Here is a 19,883-nt window from a genome sequence, read left to right as displayed (position 1 = left end):
GAGAGGCGGGGGGCACAGAATCACAGAAGCCTTGTCAGCCATCGTGAGGAGTTTCACTTGTATTCCAAGTATGACAGAAAGCCACTGGCAGGAGGGGAGGGCGAGCTGACTTAGATTCTACTAACAAAGAAATACAAGCACAGGAATACTGGCCTGTAGAATAAATAAGGATTAACACACATTGCAGCACCATTATTCATGGCAAGAGACATAAACACACACAAACAAATCTGGAAACAACTTGACCGTGCAATGGGTAGTGGGAGAGTTCAAGTCCTACACATCCATACCTTAGAACTGTATGCAGCTATTAAAAGGAGTTAGGCCTATATCTCATTTTGTTGTGGAAAGATATTAAATGAAAAACAAAGAAGTATGTGTATTATATATTACATATTGTATTTTATATATTTGTTTCAGGCTCCCATTTTTATAAAAAATGCTATAACCAAATCTCTATATACATGAAGAAGAATGCAGATACCTACCATGATATTAACATGATGACATTGGCTAGGGGTTTAGTGGGGGGCTGGAGAAAGAAAAAAGCCAATGATTTTTTTTAAAGGTTTTTTTTTTTTAAGTTTGTTTATTTTGAGAGAGAGAAAGAGAGAATATCCCAAGCAGGCACAGCACTCTAAGCATGGAGCCTGACATGGGGCTCGATTCCTCAAACTGGGAGATCATGACCTGAGCTGAAATCAATAGTCAAGGGCTTAACCAAGTGGACCACCCAGGCACCCTGAGAAGCTACTGATCTTAAATGTACACAAATTTGAATTTTATATGATTCAATGGTCACAGCAAAGTGTCTTAACACTATAATTTTGGAAATAACTTAATCAAAGATGTAAACAATTCATTCTGGGAAGGTGGGAAACTTCTTAAAATAGGTAGCATTAAAAGTTGATCTTGGGGGCACCTGGGTGGCTCAGTTGCTTCAGCGTCTGACTTTGGCTCCAGTCACGATCTCACGGTTCATGGGTCTGAGCTCTGTGTTGGGCTCTGTGCTGACAACTCAGAGCCTGGAGCCAGCATGGGATTCTCTCTCTGTCTCTCTGTCTCTCTCTGCCCTCCCCAGCGCACTCTCTGCCTCTTCCCATTGCCCCGTCAAAAATAAACAAACATTAAAAACAAATGATCTAGAAGAGCAGAATTGTCATAGTCAGAAGAGAGGGAAAACATAGCAAGCTAAAGGCAAGACACGGAAGGTTTTTGTACCTGGTGTTGATGATACTTTTGACAGACCTTTGGAAGAGAGCTGGTAGTCAAGGTTTCAGTGAAGAGAACAAAGGCAGGCAGGAAGAATAGGGGGCTCTTGGGACAATCCAAAATAGGAAGTTAGACGCTCAAGTAAAGGTAGTAGCAAGGGAAGCATTCAAGAGGTGATTAGGGTGCACACGTTACAAATTTGGCGCCTGATTATTTGGAAAAGGGAGGAAAAGACATTGCTAGCAGGTAACTAAATCCAAGCTTCCTAGGGTAATGAATGGATAGGTACTTTTAAACACTATAAATCTAAACAGGAGGATTAGTTTTGGAGAAAGATGGGCAACAATGGCCCCAGCACTGGATGAGTAGAGCCCATACGGAACATTCATGTACCAACAAGTAGTGGGCAATTAGAAATGAAGATTAGAGGAAACCTGGGTTAGGGATTGGGGAGTCCTCTCCACAGAGGCAATAGGTAAACTCACGTAATGGAGTGAATACAGATGGAAAAGCAAAATACTAGAGACACAAGTCAGGGAGAAGCCTTCATTTGGGTAAAGATGTAAGAGAAGAATGAGAACAGACAAAGTTTTAATGGGTACGAGAGGAATGGGTTTCAGAAACAAAAGCAGCCAATGGCATCAAATGCACGTAGGTCAAACAGGTGAAGGTGTTAAGGAAAATGCCATAGTCATCCATGAAGAGAAAGTGGAAATGGACAAGGAATTCTTAGAACTGACAAAACCTTTGGATCTACGTGGTCTTACTAAATGAAGCCAGAGGGGAGGGGTTTTGATGCTGCAGGGATGAGATATAGATGTGGAGTAAAGGCTGTGCTGCCAGCTTTGAACAAGGGAGAAAGAATGAAGAGAACATGGATGAAAGATTCAGATGAATTTGGAGAGGACAAGCAAGAAGTTCAGTGGAGACACAGAAGCTGCCGTGATCTTCTCAGTACGGGAACTGAGAGCATCTACCGACAAGGGGATCAGGAATGCCTTTAGGAACCTGCGTACGATGGGTACACTTGAAACTGACTGTGATAAGGTTAGCAAGGCTTTAGTGTGGGATGAGCAAGAACTATGGGATGGCCTTGAGGGCCCAGCCAGGGTTGGGAAGGCTATGTGTGTGGTGGGACACTGGTAGGTGTGTTTCTATAGTGACTCCCCCTGGCTAGCCTGCGAAGCACTTGTTGGTTTTATCCAAGGCTGAGATTGGAGATGATGCATGAGCAAGCTCAACGAGACAAGGGAATTCATCTAAATTGATAAATTCCAAGTTAATGCCCAGCAACCAGCCTGAATGGAGAGGCAGGGAAGGAAGGTCTCAGACTCTAGAAGACCAAAGGTGAATGTGGTTCCAGGGAGACGGCTGACGAGGCAGCACTGGNCAAGAAGTTCAGTGGAGACACAGAAGCTGCCGTGATCTTCTCAGTACGGGAACTGAGAGCATCTACCGACAAGGGGATCAGGAATGCCTTTAGGAACCTGCGTACGATGGGTACACTTGAAACTGACTGTGATAAGGTTAGCAAGGCTTTAGTGTGGGATGAGCAAGAACTATGGGATGGCCTTGAGGGCCCAGCCAGGGTTGGGAAGGCTATGTGTGTGGTGGGACACTGGTAGGTGTGTTTCTATAGTGACTCCCCCTGGCTAGCCTGCGAAGCACTTGTTGGTTTTATCCAAGGCTGAGATTGGAGATGATGCATGAGCAAGCTCAACGAGACAAGGGAATTCATCTAAATTGATAAATTCCAAGTTAATGCCCAGCAACCAGCCTGAATGGAGAGGCAGAAAGGAAGGTCTCAGACTCTAGAAGGCCAAAGGTGAATGTGGTTCCAGGGAGAGGGCTGACGAGGCAGCACTGAACACTCTGATCAACACAGAAATGTCATAGTTGGAAATACTGGAAGTATAGCAGCTTTTGCTTAGGATGAGGTTCAGGAAATGGGTTTCTACAAAAGAAGAAGAATAGAAAAATCCAAGTCTATTATTAGGTTTCAAGGTCACGGAATCTCTAATTACAGTACGTTTGAAGATTTTGTAAAAAGGTAATGCAGCTTTGAACTGCACTCAAAGATGCATAAAAAAGATCAGTCATAACAGTACTACATATAGAAAACCCTAAAGATGCCACTCAAAAATGACTAGGACAGACAGATGGATTCAGTAAGGTCACAGAATACAAAATAAATATATATAAATCTGTTGCATTTATTTTCTTTAAGAGAAAACGTGAACAGGGGAAAGGGGCAGGAGGAGAAAGAGAGAGAATCTTAAGCAGGCTCCACACTCAGCACGGAGTCCCATATGGGGCTTGATGCCACAACCCTCCCACACCTGGCGTCAAAAATCAAAAGTTGGACGCTCAACCAACTGAGCCACCCAGGTGCCCGTTAGAAATCTGTTGCATTTCTCTACACTAATAATGAAGCGGCATAAAGAAATTAATAAGACAATCCTACTTACGACTGTACCAAAAATAACAACATAACTAGGAATAAACTAAACTGAGGAGGTAAAATGCCTGTACTCTGAAAATACTAAAACACTGATGAAAGAAACTGAAGATGACACAAACAAATGCAAATGTATCTTTGCTCATGGATGGGAACAATAATATTGTTAAGATATCCGGACTACCCAAAGCAATCTACAGATTCAGTGCAATCTCTATCAAAATACCAATAGCATTTTTCACAGAAAAAATGGAGGTCTCCTATCACAGTTCCAGACTTCAAGTTATATTACAAAGCTACAGTAGACAAAACAGTATGGTACTGGCACAAAATAACACATGGATCAATGGAATAAAATAGAGAACCCAGAAATAAACACGATTATTGGTTAATTAATCTTTGACAAAGGAGGAAAGTATGCAGTGGGGGAGGGGGACACCTGGCTGGCTCAGTCTGTAGAGCATGCAACTCTTGATCTCAAGCTTTTGGGATAAAGTTTATTTAATCAAAAAAATAATGCAATGGGAAAAAGTCTCTTCAATGAATGGTGTTGGGAAAACTGGACAGGTACATGCATAAGAATGAAACTGGACCTCTTTCTTATACCATACGCAAAAATTAACTCAAAATGGATTAAAGACCTAAATATGACATCAGCTTTGAAATCATAAAAATCCTTGAAGGGAACACAGGCAATGATTTCTGATCTCAACTGTAGCAACATTTTTCTAGATAGGTCTCCTGAGGCAAGGGTAACAAAAGCAAAAATAAACTATTAGGCCTATACAAAAATAAAAAGCTTCTGCACAGCAAAGGAAATAATCAACAAAACTAAAAGACAATCTACTGAATGGGAAAAAGTATTTGCAAAGGACATATCTGATATAAAGAGTTATTATTCAAAATATGCAAATGACTTATAAAACTCAACACCTCCAAAACAAATAATCCAATTAAAATTAAGAAAACACAAACAGGCATTTCCCCAAAGATGACAAAGATGGCCAACAGACACATGAAAAGACATTCATCACTCATCATCAATGCAATGCAATTCAAAACTACAAAGAGATATCACTTCACACATGTCAGAATGGCTAAAATCAAAAACACAAGAGACAACAAGTATTGATGAGGATGTGGAGGGAAAAAAACCCCACGTGCACTATTGGTGGGAATGCAAACTAGTGCAGCCAGTTTCCATACTGTGGAAAATATAATGTAATGTAGCTTTCTCAAAAAATTTAATAGAATTAAATAGAATTATCATATTATTCAGTAATTTCACTATGGGTATTTACCAAAAAAATATGAAAATACTGATTTGAAAAGATACATGCATCTCTATGTTTATTGCAGCATTATTTACAATAGCCAAGTTACGGAAGCAGCTGAAGTATGCATGAGTAGATGAATGGATAAAGTGTGCGCAGCACACACACACATGCACACACACACACACACACACACACAGAAGAATATTATTCAGCCATAAAAAGAATGAAATCTTGCCATTTGCAAGAATGTGGATGGATCTAGAGGGCATAATGCTAAGTGAAATAAGTCAGGGAAAGACAAATACGAAATGATTTCACGCATATATGGAACTTAAGAAATAAAGAAAAAGAGAGAAACCAAAGCCAGACNGATCATGACCTAAGCGAAAGTTGGACGCTTAACCGACTAAGCCACCCAGGCGCCCCCAAAGCCAGACTTTTAAATATAGAGATCTGATGGTTACCAGAGGGGAGAGAGGAGGGATGGGCTAAATGGCTTATGGGACTTAAGAGAACACTTATCATGATGAGCATGGAGAAACGTATAGAATTGTTGGATTAATAAACTGTATACCTGAAACTNCCTTTGTCTAAGATTTTTCTGTCCTTCATGTCTAGTAATTTTTTATTGCATATTAGACATTGTGATATCGGACTCATTCTTATGAAGACTACTGACTTTTGTTCTAGCAGGCAGTTCAATTTCAGGCTGATTATGTTGTGCTTATATAGGCCTAGATTTATACCTCCTCAGAGCAAATCTGTGCAAAGCCCAAATTGTTTCCCCCAAGAACTTGTAACTTGTCAGGACTCACTTCCAAACTTGGTCTCTTCTGAAGAGAAGAGAGCTGGTTTTAGGTATTGTTAGAGTGGCTCTAAAGCAGGCCACACTCCAGGACAAAGTCCTTATTTCTAATATCTCAGTTAAAAGAGTAGGATGTTAACCAGTCATTTCCATACTGGCTGGACTGGAATGCCCTGCCTACCAGCACCACCTCACCTCTGGTCTCACTGTTTCATTCTTACCCATGTAGTTGCTGCTCTTTGATAAGATTCACAGACTTACACCAAATACCAGCATGTATAGTCCACCCTCAGCTATGGACTCATGAAAGACCCTCTTACAGACTCTTCTGGCCCCTTCTACATAGATCTCTCATCTCCAGTCCCCCTGTGCTACAGATTCCAGCAGCTTTAGTTGACCCCAACACTGACCTATCTCTTGTTAGGACGGTGGGAATGCTATGCTGTGCTTAGGTTCTAGCATACTCCACTGCAGTAAGGAAACAGTCCTCAGAGTAAGCGAGATGACCAGAGGGCTCGCCTCATGTTCCTCTTGGGGATCAGCCTTTACTACCTATTATCCAAACCCTAAAAACCATGAGCTCATAAATTTGTTCAACTGTTTATGGCAGGAGAACTAGTGGTAACCACCATTTGGTATATTTTTGTGCTGCATTCCACAGGAATGCTGGAAAAAAGCACAACATCCATTCCCATCATGTAGCCCTCTCAATGCACATGGGTAGCAGAGGCTCCTGGTTTCTCACAGAAGTGTCCCCAAAGTTCCAGGGTATTTCCTTACTCTCTTTCACTTATACACATATTCGCATGCATTCATTCACTCGTTCAGTAAATACTGATAGTCTACTATGTGCCAGACACTATTCTGAGGATTGGGGACCCAGCTGTGGGAGAAAGAAAATGTCCCTGCTCTCATGGAGCCTCTTTTCTGGTGGGAGNACCACCTGCAGTTGTTCCTCTAATTACTGACTTGATAGAGAAAAGGGTGACTTAGCACAAGAATATTAAAAAAAAATAATAATTAAAAGACCTATCCCAGGCACAGATGCATGTGCTTTATACGCATGAATTAATACTCATAAGAAGAAAAGGGTCATTAGAGAGGAGGAAACAGAGGCTGAGACTTGTCAACTTGCTCACAAAGCTTATGAATAGCAGAGGCAGGTCTCTAAGTAGTCTGACTTCTTCCATATATACATTTTTTAAGATTTTATTTTTAAGTAACCTCTGCATCCAATATGGGGTTTGAACTTAAAACCCTGAGATCAAGAGTCATATGCTGTACCAACTGAGCCAGCCAGCCATCCCCCTCTTCCCATACTTTTAACCACTGCGTTGCTCTATCAAAGAGGGAAGATGATTACATTGGAGACAGGGGAAATAAACAGTGATATTTTCTAAGCAAGAAAATAAAAATTTTATTTTATCTTAGTTTTATAAATGTTTATTTTTGAGAGAGAGAGAGAGAGAGGGAGGGAGGGAGACAGAGAGAGAATGCAGGGGAGGGGCAGAAAGAAAAGGAGACAGAGAATCCCAAGTAGGCTCTGCACGGTCAGCTCAGAGCCTGATGTGGGGCTTGAACCCACGAAGCGTGAAATCATGACCTGAGCTGAAACCAAGACTTGGATGCTTAAGTGACTGAGCCACCCACTCACCCTTAAGTTTTATTTTAATAGAAGCCAACGAGGGGTTTGGGAAGGCTGTGAGAAGTAAAAGGATCATTATTTAAAGAGACACAAGAAAAGTTGCCTGAGATACCATATAAGGGCACAATTTTGTCTTCCTCTGTCCCAGTTGACCATGAGGGAAAAAAACAGTGTCCCGCATTTTGAATCAGAAAAAGAAAAGAAAGCTTTCCTGAATAAAAGTCTTCAGGGTTCCTTGGGGAAGTTGAGAATGGAAGTGAAAGTGATCTAATTCTAGCAACCTCCTGCTGGTATACGCAAAACTAGTCCCATCAGATGCTTCCAGAAAAAGTACTCTGGGATTAGGTCTGTATAAGCAATAGATCATTTCTCTTAGAGACTTGAATTGTATAGCAGCAAAGGAAGGATAAGATCTGATTAATAAAATGGGTTTCTTTACTGCAGGATTTAAATCAAAATTTACCAAACTTAATAGACCACAGCATTCTCTATGAGTAAATGAGGTATGTGTGTGTGTGTGTGCGCACGTGCGAGAGAGAGAGAGAGAGAGAGACAGACAGACAGACACAGAAGAAAAGACCCCTTGGAATTGCTGTCCTTTGAAACCCATTTTAGAATTTGCTATTTAATGGGCACCTGGGTAGCTCAGTCGGTTAAGTGTCCAACTTTGGCTCAGGTCATGATCTGACAGTTTGTGGCTTTGAGCCCCACGTTGGGCTCTGTGCGAACAGCTCAGAGCCTGGAGCCTGCTTCGGATTGTGTCTCCCTCTCTGTCTCTGTCCCTTCCTTGCTCACACTCTGTCTCTCTCTCAAGAATAAGCAAGCATTAAAAATAAAAATAAATTAAAAAAGAGTTTGCTATTTAATAGCAAACACTAATAACTAAAACGTTAAGCTAAATAAAAATTCATTTTCAGAGGAAGAGAAACCTAACTGTTGCCGTGCCCAGCTGCGCAGGAAGTCTTACAAAGAGAATTTGAGTAGAGCTGTAGTTAAGGTGTAAGAAAATATTAAACTTTTATTAGGTAGTAAATGACAAGGATTGACTGCAAGAAGGTACCAATTTGTGTCCAGGTAGGATATCACTTTACAGCACATGCCAAGATGATACACACATTTTTAAACTTTGGAAATTTCATCTTAGGAAGAACATTTTGTAGAAACGATAATACAACGAGCAGCCATAACCAAGTAGGTTACTACATCTTTAAGTTAGTTCAGTTACCCATTTAGGGGGGTCACAAGTTACTAATAAGCTATCCTGTCACCTCAAGGTGGCTACCTGAACGAACGACATCACAATAACCTGAAGGAAATCCACAGGTGCAGCCCAGTGCTTCTCACCGGCCTTCTAAGGAGACTCACCCTGCAGCCCACCCATCATTTGCCTCTTGGTGACAGATTGAGTGTTAGATGGTTTCCCTCAAAGCCCTGAGCTCCGCCCTCTCTCTCCCCGAGATGGGGAGGCGTCCCTCCCCTGCACAGCTGAGGCCTGCTATGCTAGGATGTGCCTGGCACACTCAGCTCCTTTCCCAGAAGCGACGTATCACTTAGGAATTACTGGTGGCCTCGCTCACAGTGGCCGTGGCCCCTGCTATCTCCTAATGCTTGATTTTATTAGGCTGCTACCGTCCACTTATCTACAGCATGGCAGTTACTCTGATTTTTAGGTCTGTGTCCCCTCTGCCCGGCTGTCCTACCATATTTTTCCAACATTAGTTTTCCAAATTCTCTCTCTGATCTCCCAACAAATCGGGCTGTACAGTGATCAGTGATCAGGAACCCAGATTTTGGAGGCTGGCAGCAGAGGTTAGAACCAATACTCGCCTGCCTACCACCCGGAGACCTACCCCAAGTTACTGAACTTCTGTGACACCACTTCGGCGCCTGCCCAGTGGAGATCATCACAGTACCTCCTTCCTATGGTTACCGTGAAGACTGAAATAATGTAAAAAGGTCTTAGCATCGAGTTCCAAGCATCAGTGTTACATTCGTTCTTTCTAGTATTGTTTCTATCTTTTCTCTGATTCAAAATATTGTAGCTTTTCTTTTTGCCCTTTTTACGTTCCAGGTATAAAATTATACAGATGATGTAATTAAATTTCCCATTACATGGACTTCTCTTTGATCCTCACATCACAAAATTTACAGAGCTTCCTGTCCTTAAAGCTCATATCCAGCTTCCCCAGCCCCAAACTATTCCCATAACCCTACTAATTCATTCAGTCTCTCTCATTCTTATTAAACCATTTACATTTTTTTCCTCTTTTTAAAAAAGTTTCTTTATTTTTGAGAAAGAGAAACAGAGCACGAGCAGGAGAGAGAGCGGGAGACACAGAACTCAAAGCAGGCCCTAGGCTCTGAGCTGTCATAGCACAGATCCTGATGGGACCTTGAACTCACAGACTGTGAGATCATGACCTGAGCCAAAGTCGGACGCTTAACCAACTGAGCCACGCAGGCGCCCTTAAACCATTTACATTTTAAAATTTGCTCAGATGTTGAAACAGACTCGCCTTGCAAGGAATTCAAGAGTTGCTCAACACGTTATGTTCAAGAGTAAAGAAATTTAAAATAGGTATAGTTAACTATAATTTAAAATTTGAAAAAATAAGTATAAATAAAGGCTCCAGTTTCCACTCAGCTCTTTTCTTTTTATTATCCAAAAAGCTAGCTCCATTTTAAGGAACCCAAATTCTGTTGAATTCAGTTCTTGCCAAAGACAGTTTCATCTCAATTTTGAGATGCTCAAAAGTACATTAGAGTTGTATAAACAAATATATGAGCAGAGAGATCTTTTTCAGTCTTCACTGCTCAGCACAATTAGACTTTATTTTCCCCTGAGGTTTGAGGGGAAAAAAAAAAACCACCTTTATTTGATCAACTTTGTTTTTTTTCCCAATAGTACTCGTTTCTGCTGTATTCAGGATATTGCTGTTGAGCTTTACTTCCAATGACCTAACCCTTCTTGTTCTCTTCTTGACTTTTGAACTGGCTGCATGTGACCTTCAAGGTTTCCCTTCTATGTCTAAGGGCCCTAAGGTTCCTTTTAGCAGATCTTTCCCTGGTGCCAGACTTGGCTTCCTCCTTGCAGCTATTCATTGCTCAGTCCTCTCATTTACTAGGTGTTTATCTCTCACCTACAAATACCCAGAGTGTCTATCACGTGTTAAGTACCATGTTACAAATGCAGCACTGTGCACAAAAGGATCTCGGGTGAAAAAGCTTGTTAGTAACCTGGGCAACCGTCCATACACAGTCCTTCTCTTAACCTAGAGATCACTGGCAAACATATCAATCCCCTCGTACGTCTACTCTGTGTCCTCTGGGGCAGGATGAGGTGAATTCTGAGTTAGGAATCTCATGTTCACCTCTCTGTTTTTCCTATGCCAAGACTCTTTGGGATTCGGGCTTACCCTACTGTACATTTTAGGCTAAACTATCATACTTGATCCAAGTCCTCTGGTGGTTTTTGTGTGTGTGGCCCTTGTCCCTATTCTTTGTCTATTTTTGTAGTCCCAGGTCGCACTTGGCAGAGTATTTCTTTGGGGAGTATGAGGCCTATGCAATGAATAAATCCCTGCAGGCTATACAGCTATAGAGCCCTGCGGGCTGACAAGATGATGAATGAATGAATGAATGTAAAAAATTCATACATTCCAGAGGCGCCTGGGTGGCTCAGTTGGTTAAGTGTCTGACTTTGGCTCGGGTCACGATCTCATGGTTCGTGAGTTCGAGCCCCATGTCAGGCTCTGTGCTGACAGCTTGGCGCCTGGAGGCTGCTTCAGATTCTGTGTCTCCCTCTCTCTCTCTCTGCTCCTCCCCCGCTCACGCTCTGTCTCTGTCTGTCTGTCTCTCTTTCTCTCAAAAATAAACATTAAAAAAATTTTTTTTAATCTCATACATTCTTATTAGAATAAGGTTTGGTATTATACAAATTTGTATATACGTACATAACATATTTTACCTAAAACAATAGCCGAGCTATTAAAAACTCCTATTCAATACCACAAAGCCTATAGATTCTACTGCCCGATATTAGTAGGCTAACTAACCTATGTTACATACACATAATTCTAAAGTATAATTAAAGACTTTAAGACCCATGTTAATCACTGGAAACCAGTTTTAGGAGAAATCCAGATAAGTATATACATCTTTATTTGTATCTGGTGTGATTTGGAAGGTATTCTACTTAAAACATTTCAAAACTTACAGGCAATAAGAAACTGTAGATACTTTATCTCACTTCCAGGAAAGACTGATAAGCAAGACATCCAAAGGCAATATGCAAGTAGACGTTTATGTTAAAAAATCATTTTAAAGCCACGCGGAGTATATGCAACTCCAACTCAAAGCTCTCTAAAGATTTGAGTAAGTTTTCCACCCCAAATGCATCAAAGTGAAACAGCACAGGCCATTCATTCCTCACTTTCTACTTCAGACCCTGAACCTCAGCTCTGGAACCCAGAGGCTGAAACCACTCTTTGCCTCATATAAAAAAAAGGGGCAGTCGATAGAAATTCATGCTCTGAATTATGAGCAGAAGATCTCATTCTCATTAAAAATCAGTTTTGCTTTTACTTTGCCTGCTTCTCTTCAGGGATGTGTGTTTTCTTGACGTGAGTTGATTTTAGGTTGTCTCCAGAAATCAGTCTCCTAGCTCCTCAGTGAGACTTGTATTGAGTTCTAAGTGTTCTCCACAGTCACGCTCGCACGTTCAGTTTCAGGAAAAACTCATGTTACTCTACACAGATGGGGTCCATTGTTGAGAATGTTTTTACTACCAATGAGCTGCTACTAAATAACTTTCGGATATTAAATTATTTCGGTTTGTTATATGCGGATATATCCTGATATTCCAACTATGTTCTGAATTCATAAAGTACCTCTTCACCCGAGGGTTTAAAAGTTTCACTCAAACATAAATCCATTAATCTCCCAAACTGCCCTATGAAGTCAAAAGAGCATATTCTAAGTCTGCATACAAAATACTTCCAGAATGAGCTTATAAATCAGTCATGTTTTCAGCCATATGCACAGAGAACTACAACTCTACATCTTTGCAACAGAGAAAACAAGAAAGTTCTGTATAGAGGTTGATGTTAAATACTCTCCGGCAAATAGCTTCAGATTGAAAGCAATTTTTTCCTACTGTTAAAAAGATGCATTTGAAGAATAAACATGTGGTAGATACGAGGTTGCTATAAATTCTGAAAACGGCTTACCTATTAATGTAACTGAGGGCAACATAGGTTGGCTGCTGTAATTCTTGTTTTTCTAAAACACGTGGATCCGTATCTGTAATAAAAACACAATTATGATTTTTCAGCTTGTGCATGAGAATATATGAGGGTGCTGAACATAAAGTAATAGCGGTTAAACAGAGAACAAAGATTTAACACACCTCTTTTTAAAGAAATCCCAGACAGCAAAGCACAATCATTTGTTCTTTCATTCATAAATATGAAGATATTACATTACTTTTCAAGGGAATTCCAAACATCAACAGTGATAAAATGTCCATCTGTCACACAAACTCTTGCACAATCCCCCTCATAAATATTGATTTTCACTGCTTACAGTTACAATGTTGGCATGGTTTTTGGAGGGTAATCGGCCCAAGAAAGAAAGTCTCTGTTAATTATGCTCACTTGAATGCTGGAACAAATTAGTGGCCACTGGATAGCTCCATCAATTTGAAAATCTACTGAGTATTGTTCTTGTTCACTGAACACTTTTCTGGGTTGGGATTCACATTCTGGAGGGCAGCTCTTCTCCTTTTTAATTGTATAATGAGTTTTATTATAACCTTTTCTGGACTCTCCATCAGGAATGCTCATGCTGGTTGAGAATCCACAAATACTACATTCAGCAGAGGGGCTTTTCCCCCCTGAAGAGAGAATTCAACACCATAGCAACCTTCCTTAATGATGCTTCTCCAACACGGCACACACAAAAATGCACTTTTCACAACCAGAAGTGTATTCTCAAGCTTCTCACGTAGAACAAGGACTGTGCTGAACACAGGCAAAAGCGATGTTTGTCAAGGGAGACTATAAAACGGGGAACGCGGAACACGGCTTATTTTCCACGAAAAACGTTCAGACGTTTCACACAGATTTCTTTTTCATTATAACCTCATTTAAAGCCATCTCATTATTAGAGCTCGTCCAGCTGCACTGGGGCAGGAACACCTTCTTTGATGTAATGACAGATGTTGTTTCAAGCACCTCTGTACAGGAAGTGTTTACTGCACGTGGTAGATGTAAGATACACACACTAACTCCAAAGTACATTAACAGGTGACGGGGGCAAGGGGTGCAGACACAGTGACATAGAGCACGTAAAAATCCATTTACAATGCTTTTTGACTCCCAGACTCACACGGGGCGGTAGTGGCAATTTTATTCTTGGTGTCAAAGTTAAGAATCTCATATTCACTTTATTGGGTTTCCTGTGCCAAGGATTTCAGAGACCTACTATTCAGAACGCCTGCTTCCTGGTTTTTTGCCACTGCAGGTCCTTGAAAGCCAAATCCTGAAACAAGAGACAAAGATTCTCTGAATGGCTCCATCAAGTCGGGTCTCAAGGTTTTGGCAGCACTGAGCGAGAACAGATCAGTAACTCAGCATTTCCTCTCCCTTGCACAATCATTACATATGCAATGGACACTGTTTGTAGATCACTAACCTACAGATACCACCCACGGGTCCTTAAATACTGGAAACCACTCTTCAAGGGAAACTTACTTTTCAAACACAACCTTTCCTCACGCTCATCCAAGTCGGCTGTGACCCCAAAACACATCTGTGTTTCCGAGGAACGCTTTGTGAGGTCACCTGTGCTCACTAGAGAGGAGTCAGTAGAACAAGGCTCACCAGGGAAGGGTGTTTTATCCCCCCCGTAAATGGCCCATTGGAACGCTGAACAGGCTATGTGTGCAAATTGGGACAGACAGACCAATCCTGCAAGGCCTCTGTAGGTGCTTAAGGAGGGAAGAAACGAGATTGGAAACAAAGACCAGGAAAATCAAGAGGAAGATAAGAAAGAACAAGGCAATGATCGCAAATGTCTTGGGTGGAAAATTTCTCAAATGTTCACAGAACAGTGTGCCATCTGGGGGAGGATTTCACAAGGTATACTGTTTTTTGAAGAAAAGAGTACCATTTTGAGGGGGTGCCTGGGTGGCTCAGTCAGTTGGCCGTATGACTTTGGCTCAGGTCATGATCTCACAGCTTGCAAGTGCGACGCCTGCGTCAGGCTCTGTGCTGACAGCTCGGAGCCTGGAGCCTGTTTCAGACTGTGTCCTTCTTTCACTCTGCCCCTCCCCCACTCGTGCTCTGTCTGTCTCTCTCTCAAGAATAAAACATAAAAAAAATTTTTTAAAAAAGAACCACTTGAGTCTAAACTGTGTGTTTTTTTTTTTAAAAATTTTTAATGTTTATGTTTGAGAGAAAGAGCACGAGCGAGTGGGGGAGGGGCAGAGAGCGAGAGAGACAATTTGAAGCAGGCTCCGAGGCTCCAAACTGTCAGCACAAAGCTTGATGCACAGCTCAAACCCAGGAACCAGGAGATTGTGACCTAAGCTGAAGTCGGACACTCAACTGACTGAGCTACCCAGGGGCCCTAAAATGTGTGTTGAAAGGGGCAAAAAGCTAGAAGGCCACTGAACACTTTGTACCACTGTTGCCTTTATTCTTGCTAACTGACATCATTCTGCTTTCCCACAAACCATCCTTCGAAGTTTTCCTTTGTTTCAAGTTATAGAAGTTCTAAACTGTTTTCAACACAGCTCTTCTCTAAGCTGCCTTGACTTTTACTTTTCTTTTACTAGTGTGTGAGCAGGTATACACACCAGCACACATTTATATCCTTCCTTTCCTCATCACATGCTAATGCCTCTTCGAGAAAGGGGAAGGTGAGCCTTAGATAAAATCCTTCAGTTCTCTGATGCTCAGATGAATGGTGCTGGCCACAGATTTCACACAAATTTCACCTTGTCATCTTTCACAAAGAATCAAGAATGTGTGCTAGTTGCAAAGCAAGGTTTTGAAATACTGTTTTCTTACTTTGCTTCTCAACCTCCATAACCTATGTCAGACTTATGCTCACATACCCTCACCTTCCAGACAGACATCTACCAGGCTTAACCACATCTTTTTCAGATTGGAGGTTTCCTTGGGCACGCTTTAGAACATTCCTGAAATCTTCGACTTCTTAAAACTGAAATGACGCGCGTGGTGCCCAGAAATCAGGAGAGGCCTACATGAGGGCTACCAGAGGAAGAGCATCAGCTGCTGGTCGCAAATCAACCTTGGCTCCGTCCCTCGCTTCCTGGCTGACGGGTGTGCCGTGATCATGACTCACCGTTTTATGGATTTAATTACGCTGTTGAGCACTTCACATTCAGTAAAAGTAGAATAGCTGCCTTTAGGATTTCTCTCTCCCTGGGAGAAACGTAACTGCCGGCTGCTAGAAACTCTCTAGAAACTCGCTGCAGGGAAGGATTAGAACAAGAGACGAGGATTTTCACACAGGAGGACAACGCGCTCCTGGGGAGCACGGACCGTCCATTGTCAGAAGGGGCTGGAGAGAGTAAGGTCAGCCACTGGATAGGGCTGAATTCAGTAAGAACCATTTCCCGATTCCATGTGTCATGCCGCTGAGAACTTTTTTTTTGCATATAAGCTGCTGCAGGAAGAAATGTGATCTGAATGGCAATGTCTGTAGCCCACAGTCGCCCAGATCGTTCTCTGGCTTGTTTATGGTGCCAATAAAAACGTGAAACTGGATCATCAACTACCATGGCCCAGAGATATAATCCACCTCAGTAAACGGGCTGTGGGATAGAGGCACTTGTTTTTTTGTTTTTTTTTTTCACAGCCCCATGATGCTCGGCAAGCCGGCAACTGGCAGGAAGGCAAGCATTTCCTATGATGTGGCTGTCTATGGCCACAGAGAACAACCCTCTACCGCTTTTATAGCGCTAGGCAGTGACCAGTAGAGAAACCCAAACGTTTTCAGCAGGGCAAGCGTGTGGCCAAGAAAAGCACGGAGAAGTTCTAGTTTTCTGCCTCTCACCATCGCCTCCCCCCCCTCCCGCCACACCCCCTGCATGCTCACAGCTTTCAAGCTGAGTGAAGGCTAAGAGAAATCAGATGCAAAGATTTATAGATACCCAAGAGATAAAGACCTATCTGCTTCCTTCGGCTTCGAAAACATGCCATCTGCTAAAATGATGGCAGTGTGTCTCTTCCAGCATTCCTCAGGCTCAGAGCTTGAACGCTTAGTGGTACAGGAAGGACTAGGCACAGAGCAGAAGATTTCTGAAGCTTATAGGGTCATAGTGACTCACGGCTTTATAGATTCAATTCTATGGCAAAGGGCTCAATAATGTCACAGCACCAGCTCCCACTACTTTCAAGCGGTGAGCAAAAAGGCAAGGCAGATGACAGAAATAAGGAAAGGACAGCATTCAGACCCTTCTCCATACAAAGTGGAATCACAATATGATGAAGGAAAGGCCGCCATGATCAATCAGTTAGGCTTGTGCTCATCAGCCCCGCTGTCTCTGGTATCGGGGGCCAATGGCAACCGAGTGGATGTGTGACATATGTGGAGCCTTTTACAGCACCATCTTCAAGCCACAATGAAAACTATCAAGGTCGTTTGCTGGGTTAACGGAGGCTGATTAATAAGCTCATGGGCCTTGGCTAGGCCTCAGCTAGCATACACTGTTAGGATCTTATAGACCTGAATTACGTATAAATTCAGGAAAGTGAGAAACCGGCTGTTCTACCTTTCCACAAGACTAACGAGGCCTTGATCAGCAATGAGCTGTTTGCAGGCTGAGAGGCACCGGTGAGCGGAAGACATAGTATCATACCCCCCTCCACCGCCCCCTCCCGCCGCCGAGGGCCTCCTTCATATTTGATGTTCTCCCCAAACCAGGCTCTTGTCTAAGTATGTATGGCAGGGGTGGGAGGCTTGAGAGGATGTGGGTGACGAAGCAGTGGGTGACAAGCAGCACTGAGGACCCCAGAGAGGCACAGGCCCACCCAGTCAGACGCAGGATTCTGAAGATCCGGGCTGGGTACACTTTTCTTTGGCCTCACTCAGTAATAATTAATGGGCACAATCTGTTCTCAGTCTTCCCCTAACAGCTGAACTCCTAAAACCACAGTGTAGTTTATTCAACGTGGCCTTCCCCAACACCTCTGGCTGCATTCGCCACATCGCTTCTCTGCACCACTCCCTTGCCAGCACCATCCTTCTATTTCTGTCCGCACAGAGGCATCATCCGGGTATATCGTGCTTCCACACTTCTCAAGTGAAAAACTGTTTCTTCTTCTTCCATCTCTCCAGCGCTTCGCTCCGTGGCTGGCACGTCAGAGAACGTACAATTATTGGATGGACATACTAATTTTATGACCGGAAGGTAGAACTTTTGGTCAAACGTGGCAGACTGGTCACGGGCATGTTTCCTTCCCCACCCAAGGCCCCACTAAAGAAGAAATAAAAAACCAAACCAAACAACAAACCTCCGGAGGGAGAGAAGAAAGGGGAGAGGTCTGCAGACCAGTGATTTCAGCTAAGATTCTGGAAGATGGAAAAACCCTGCAGGAGTAGAAAGTGGCCCAGAGAAGAGAAGCAGCTACACCCTCAAGTGCCTGTAGCAGGGAGAGACCCAGGTGCCAGGAAGGGAACCTGCTATGGAAGCCCTGAGCTGGCCCTGGCTCGGGGGCATCTGGAGAGGCGCAAGGCAACGAAGGGAGAGTTCAGAGCAGAAAACGGGGAGACTGTTTCAATGGTTGACCGTCCAGAGACACCGAACCGGGAAATGAAGCACGGCAGAGGCAGAGAGGGGACGGGGGAGGCCAGGGCTGAAAAGGGGAGGGAAGTAGAAATACCCCTACCCTGTTGCTCCAGCAACACCAGCAGCCGGCCGGAGGCTTCCTCTGATTAAGTGGGCACCGACAAGAGATGTCAGCATCTGGCAACTCCCTAATTAAATGACCTCCCTACAGTTAAGTCCATGGTCAACAAGCCTCATCCACATCTCCATCCAGAGCCTCCCGTCAGCTTTTCATTGCCTCGGTCTTAAATATGAGCCAAGAACAGTCAAGGAATGGTCGCTGGACATTTGAATGAAAGTCATGGAGACGAATGGGAGATATCAAAACAATGGTGGGGGTGGGGAGATATGGAGACAGGAGCGAGGGAAAGACTTGGGAGGTCACGTGACATACCCACTGACACAGACCCAGTTAATGGCAGGGCAAGGACCAGAAGACCTACATGAAGACCTCCCATTAGGCCGGCATTCTGACCACTAAGAAGGCCACTCGTCTTCTGAAGCCAGCTCATTGTTACTACCCAGCTGTTAACACTGGACTCCAGACAGACAATCCTTCTAGCTTTCTGCAAAGCCCAGCACAGTTCTATTTTAATGTCCACAGCACTTTCAGGACTGATTTTGATGTACCCACAATTTATAAAGACCAACTTTTAATTCACGGCTAGTTTACTTCAGCTGCTGAAATAAATATTTGTTGGAAATGGTCCTTTCAAAAAAAACACCCTACAATTGCACATAACTGGCCTTTGAATGGATCAACTTTTCCTTAGTTTCTAGACACGTCATTTGAAACTTTTCCCAAGCCATAATTTCCATTACAGGGCAGTCAGTGGAAATTACAGTGAGATTCTTGCCTTCCCAAATTCAATGTGAAATCCAGATGCAGTTAAGTGTTGCTGTAAACTTTATGAGTTAAATATCTGAAAGTCGGGGACACTGTGCAGCACAGTAACAGCACCTACGAAAAAAAAGCATTCATGTTCATGTTTGTAGCCAGAGGTTTCCTCTACAAGTGAGCGGATAAACATTATTCATCCAAGAACCACTGAGACAATTCTCTAGAAGGCTGATTCATAAACAAACATGGCATGTTGAGGTCTTTCAGTTCCTGGCATAGCCAGAGCATTAAAGATATTAGAAATTGACTGTCCTGACTGGGATGCCTTCTAACTCTTTATCAACCCATTAAACTCCTAATGTCATTGAAGACTGCTTGAGAGTCATAGCTATTTTTCCCTAAGTATGAGATATGTAGGCCTTTTATCTATGACACTATCATTCCATACTCTTTGATGGTGACAAAGTGTTATCTATCCACCCAAGCTTTCACCGAGTTACCTGTGACAAGAGGGCCTTCCAGAGACCATGATGGCTGCTGGGTATGGATATGAAGTGCACAACCTGTACTTCTGTACCCAGCAGCCCTGGAGACTAAGGTGCTGGGATTACACAAGAAAATTCTTCCAAGCAGGAGTAAGGCCAAAACTGGGTACCATGCATGTGGGTGTGTACATATAAAAATACGTGTCCTCTTTCCCCAGAAATGAGCCTGATGTTGGCTTCGAGTAGTATGCCACACAAAAGACCATAAAGGAGCATCTATGTCACTCCTGGACAATGGAAGA

At 42.8% G+C, this 19,883-nt stretch overlaps 1 protein-coding gene across 2 annotated transcripts in view; it reads right to left on the bottom strand.

Annotated features, from left to right (window-relative positions):
- Positions 1-19,883, bottom strand: part of JAZF1 (JAZF zinc finger 1) — a 231,090-nt gene that overhangs the window by 139,578 nt on the left and 71,629 nt on the right. For both annotated transcript variants that reach the window (XM_077775403.1, XM_077775404.1), the window contains exon 2: positions 12,626-12,698. In XM_077775403.1, coding sequence (XP_077631529.1) covers positions 12,626-12,698 — 73 coding nt within the window. The remainder of the gene's footprint in view (positions 1-12,625; positions 12,699-19,883) is intronic.

The sequence above is a fragment of the Crocuta crocuta genome, unplaced genomic scaffold (assembly GCF_008692635.1).
Source record: "Crocuta crocuta isolate KB4526 unplaced genomic scaffold, BGI_CrCroc_1.0 scaffold197, whole genome shotgun sequence".
NCBI classification, from domain to species: domain Eukaryota; kingdom Metazoa; phylum Chordata; class Mammalia; order Carnivora; family Hyaenidae; genus Crocuta; species Crocuta crocuta.
This window is presented reverse-complemented; position numbering and strand designations above follow the sequence as displayed.